Source organism: Pangasianodon hypophthalmus, chromosome 1, assembly GCF_027358585.1.
Source record: "Pangasianodon hypophthalmus isolate fPanHyp1 chromosome 1, fPanHyp1.pri, whole genome shotgun sequence".
Classification (NCBI taxonomy): Eukaryota; Metazoa; Chordata; class Actinopteri; order Siluriformes; family Pangasiidae; genus Pangasianodon; species Pangasianodon hypophthalmus.
Window position 1 is genome coordinate 21,817,135 of NC_069710.1, and position 4,398 is coordinate 21,821,532.

Sequence of the window (4,398 nt, forward strand, 5' to 3'; positions counted from 1 at the left end):
CAATCTCTGAAGATGCTCCATATTTCATATGGGCATATATTTCATATTTCACATGTTTCCTCTGAATGTCACAAGATTGTGCTCTTCTTCCAATAATAATAATAATAATAATAATAATAATAATAATAATAATAATAAATTAATAAAATAAATAAAATAAAAGTAAAATAAAAATTAAATAAAAATTAAATAAAAATTAAAAAAGGCAGAATATCCTCCTATCTCTTGGTGTCTTTATCTACAAGTAATTGAAACAACTTTTTGGCTTGACTTCTTTCTTTCTTTTTTTTCTTTGCAGTCACTGAGATAAATTGCAAATGGATAGTAAACTTAACCCATGTTGCCTTTATTGAGGGGCTTTCAGAGAGAGAGAGAGAGAGAGAGAGAGAGAGAGAGAACCATTTCTGGGGGAAAAGGTATAGAAATGAGCTTTTCTCTCACATGTGCATGCTGACATAAATGATAAAACCCGATTTAACACCGAATTCATTTCGATTTTTCAGTTTTACAGTTTAAAGGTGCGACTCTGTTAGATCGCAAAATAAAGGTCCAGTTATAAAAAAAGTCCAATTTATGGATAAATATGACGTCTTGTCACAAAAATGCACTCCCATACAATTTAATATATTTACTAGAGTCAATATGCAACTAAAAATAGCTACTATACAAAATTGTATCTTGGACAATACGTTACCCAAACTTTTACACAGGTATGTAATAATCCTCTAAACTATTCTATACAGCTTCACTATGTACATTCGTTTTTCAGCAATAGCAAATAAGTAAATTTCATACAAATATTGTCAGTTTTGTATTCTTCCTGAATAAAGACCAATGTGCGACATATATGCTATGCTATTTTTTTTCAATATTAAAGAAATTAATTTGAACAAAATACTTGGCAACATTACAGCGTATTTTTCATTATTGTTGCCACACGTGAATTTTCAGGAGTGTTCATGAATAAAGTGCCACTGTTTTATTTTGAGGAAACAGAACAGAAGCGAAACATTGCTGGCCCTTTCACTGATTGACATTTCAAAACTTGGAATTAACGAATTCAACTGTATCCAACACGAATCCATTAAAATGGGCCTTTGGAGCAAATTCGTCTTGTGCCCAGATCTTCCTCAAAAGTTTTCTCTTCTTTCCTGCAACTGCGTCACAGAATTTGTCCGGGCCAAAGCTGACTTTTTTGCGTTATCATCAACTTTGTGTCTTGATAACGTCGAAGTGAAGCTGGCTCCTCTGTTATTTCGTAGTAAACGTCAGGACCTCGTTTGTGAAGGTCACTAACCCTGCCGCTTCCAATCCAGAGTCTTTTTAAACAGTTTAATCGAGGGAGTTTGCGCGGCCGTTCATACTGGGCGGAAGTGCCTCGGCGGGCTGCAGCAGGTCGGGGGAGTTGCATGAAGGGCTGCCCGGCCCGCTGTGCTCGCTGTCGGTGTCACTGCCCCTTTTGCCGCCGCTGCCGCCCGAGCCGGAGCCCGCGGAGCCGCCCGCGCTGTGGGTCTTCACGTGCTTGCTCAGGTGGTCACTACGCATGAAGCGCTTGTTGCACACGGGGCAGGCGAAGCGCTTCTCGCCTGTGTGCGTGCGCAGGTGCCGCTGGAGCTCGTCGGAGCGCGTGAAGCGCTTGCCGCAGAAGAGCCAGTTGCACACGAAAGGCCGCTCGCCCGTGTGCCACCGCAGATGCGCCTTCAGGTGCGACGTCTTGCCGTACACCTTGCCGCAACCCGGGATGTGGCAGCTGTGAAGGCCTTTACGGCGCAAGCTCGCACCCGCAGGTCCCAGGCGCTCTGCCTCCTGGCAGTTGGGGCAGTCGCACGTGGCGCGGCCCGAGTAGCGGCGCGCTGATGACCTGGGAGAGCCAGCCAGTGAGGCAGACGGGGCCGCGCTCAGCATGGCACCTCCTGCGCCGCCCAGGGGAGATGGGCTCGAGTCCGGGTAGGAAGAGAGTACAGGCTTAAAGCCGTCCATGATGTGCTGGCCGCCGGTCAGCAGGTGTGGCGACGCACTTGTGCTGAAAGCAGAGTGACTCAAACCGGAGTAGTCCGAGTTGTAGCCGCCCAGCGGCGAATGCAAAGACGACTGGAGTCCTCCTGAGTGCAGCGGTGTCTGCAGCGCGGCGGCGCCGTTGGCGTTCTGAACGTCAATCCATCCCGCGCCAACGTCCCACCAGGCGGAAGCGCTCGTGGCCCCAACATCGCCCGTCGGCAGCCCTGCGTGCGACGACTTGAACCACGATTCGTACGGGTGCGCAACGCTCATGCGCGGGTAGATGCCTTGTAAGCCGTCCACGCTGGCGTGCACTTTGGAGATGAACACGGGCTGATGGCCGGCTTCCTGAGAGGCGCTGGACGCCGGGGGCTGGAACACGGGGTACTCGTTGCCGAGATGGGAGTTGGAGGAGGCGCCTGGTGTCAGTGAGAAGGCGCTGGACGCCGCTGTGCCACTCGCACCGAACGAGTCCGCCAGAGCGCCGCCGTTCCTGGTCACGCCGAAGCTGGAGGATAAACCCGAGCCCAGACTGCAGCTGCTAGCCGTGGCGCGCTTCCACGGGTGAAATCCCTTACCGAAGGACGACGTGTTATCCGAGATCGCGGATGGAGAAGGGCACCCGATCTTGTTGCACGTCGCAGCCAGCATAGCTAAAGGTGTCGAACCTAATCGCGGCTCCTCCTGGAATAAACACAAGTTAAGAGGTGAGTTTATAGGCAGTCAGCGTTTCTCATTAACAGCAAGCGCAAATCTGTTTTCCTCCATAACCAAGTGCAACAGGCAAATGTTAAACTACTGGCTAACGATAGGAACTGAGGTAGAAGACATACCTGTAGGATGGATGGTTAAAAAAAAAAAAAAAAAAAAAGCTAGGATAAAACAAGTACTAACTTTAGGCTCCGGCCAAATAAATATCATAAATATTCCACCATGGACGTGCTATGATCATGAGAGGAATATGTCGAATAGAAACCGGGTCGCAGCTGAGAAATGAACCTCCGCTTGGATCTGTTCACTTGCTTCCTCAAAACATAATCAAGTGTCTGTCTTTCCTTCGCTGACCGAAGTAATTTTAATCCCCTCGGCAGAACAATGGTAGGACTAATTAAACCAGCAAGAAACTCCTTAGACTCACCCCTAGAAGTGAAGTTGCCATCACAAAAGTGCCCTCCTCAGAGGATCTTTTTTATATTTATGAATTAGAGCGGTGTTTTTTTTAGAGGTGTGCAATACAATGATGTGGTCCGCCCATTCCAGCACAATTGTAGGCTCTGCTCCGGCTTTGAAGTGCCGCTGTGACCTGAGCGACCAATCAGAGCAGCCGTACTTTCACGCGACCACATTGTAGCGTGAGGTCATCAATAGCGCGCTCCAGACACGTTCCTCCACCCCCTTCATCCAGCGAGCGGAAGAGCGCAACTTTAATGAGAGCCAGTCGAATTGTTTGGAAAAGTTGAACTTTGTTTTGTTATGATGACTTCAGTTGGAGCAATACAATCAATTGGAGCAATTGCTCATTATTTATTATTATTATTATTATCTTTTTTTTATTTTATTTCCCCCTTTTTTTCATCATCACAGTTGTTGTTGTGCTAATTGAGTACAATAATTGATTAATATATTTGCCTGGGTTTTCATTATTATTATCATTATTTTATTGCCATTTAATACACATAAAACCTTAAATAGACCATTTTTTCTTGAAGTGGATTTCATTTTGCGAATATAATATTTAATCCAAGTAATAAAAGTAATATTTCTGACATAAACTAACAAAATGGACTCTTTTGCTGCTCATGTTATTTCAAGTCAAATTCAGATAATTGTTTTTAAATTAACCCTTTGATTCTGCATTATAGTTTATTCTCAGGGACCCAGGATGAAACAGGGCTAGATGTAATTTTTTTTTTTTTTTAAACACAAAGTTTCGTCTAAGTCTGTAATAAATGCAGTAAAAAGTGTTAAACTGATGCACTTGCTCTCAGAGAACTGATTATATTAAAATGAAAATGATAGCGCCTGGAAGCTAAATATGCAGCTCTGGAGTTCCCTGCATGCTGGATGTAAATGTGGTTAAAAGCGCACAGTTTGAGGATGTAAACTATTTTCTTGGTGTCTATGTGAGGTGACAGAGATGCCTATAATACATGATGTCGCCCATGAGGTCGCTGAATGCCGGGATCCTCTCAGGATAATGAGGCAGGACAGGAAACGCTATTTACATGCAGCGTAGCATGCGCGGCATAAATTTCATTTGAATTTCAAATTTAATAAAGCAGGAGGTTTTAATCATGAGAAGTTTTATTTGTTTGATATTAACATTCTTATTGACCGGCTCCGTTGACCAGCCTGGTCATTATAGGACAGCAGAAAAAGTTAATTAAAACGACCGAGGAG

The 4,398-nt window shown here is 44.8% G+C and overlaps 1 protein-coding gene across 2 annotated transcripts; it reads right to left on the reverse strand.

The window, feature by feature from the left end:
- Nucleotides 1-325: 325 nt before the first annotated feature.
- sp8b (sp8 transcription factor b) lies at nt 326-3,770 on the reverse strand. Of its 2 annotated transcripts, none has more exons than XM_026939674.3 (2): nt 3,137-3,770; nt 326-2,682 (listed from the first exon to the last, which is right to left on the reverse strand). In XM_026939674.3, the coding sequence occupies exons 1-2, from the start codon at nt 3,155-3,157 to the stop codon at nt 1,333-1,335; spliced, it is 1,371 nt and encodes a 456-aa protein (XP_026795475.1). In that variant the 5' UTR covers nt 3,158-3,770; the 3' UTR covers nt 326-1,332. The 2 variants fall into 2 exon arrangements, with proteins under 2 accessions (XP_026795475.1, XP_026795476.1); XM_026939675.3 differs by having other exon boundaries at nt 2,832-3,770.
- Nucleotides 3,771-4,398: the final 628 nt, after the last annotated feature.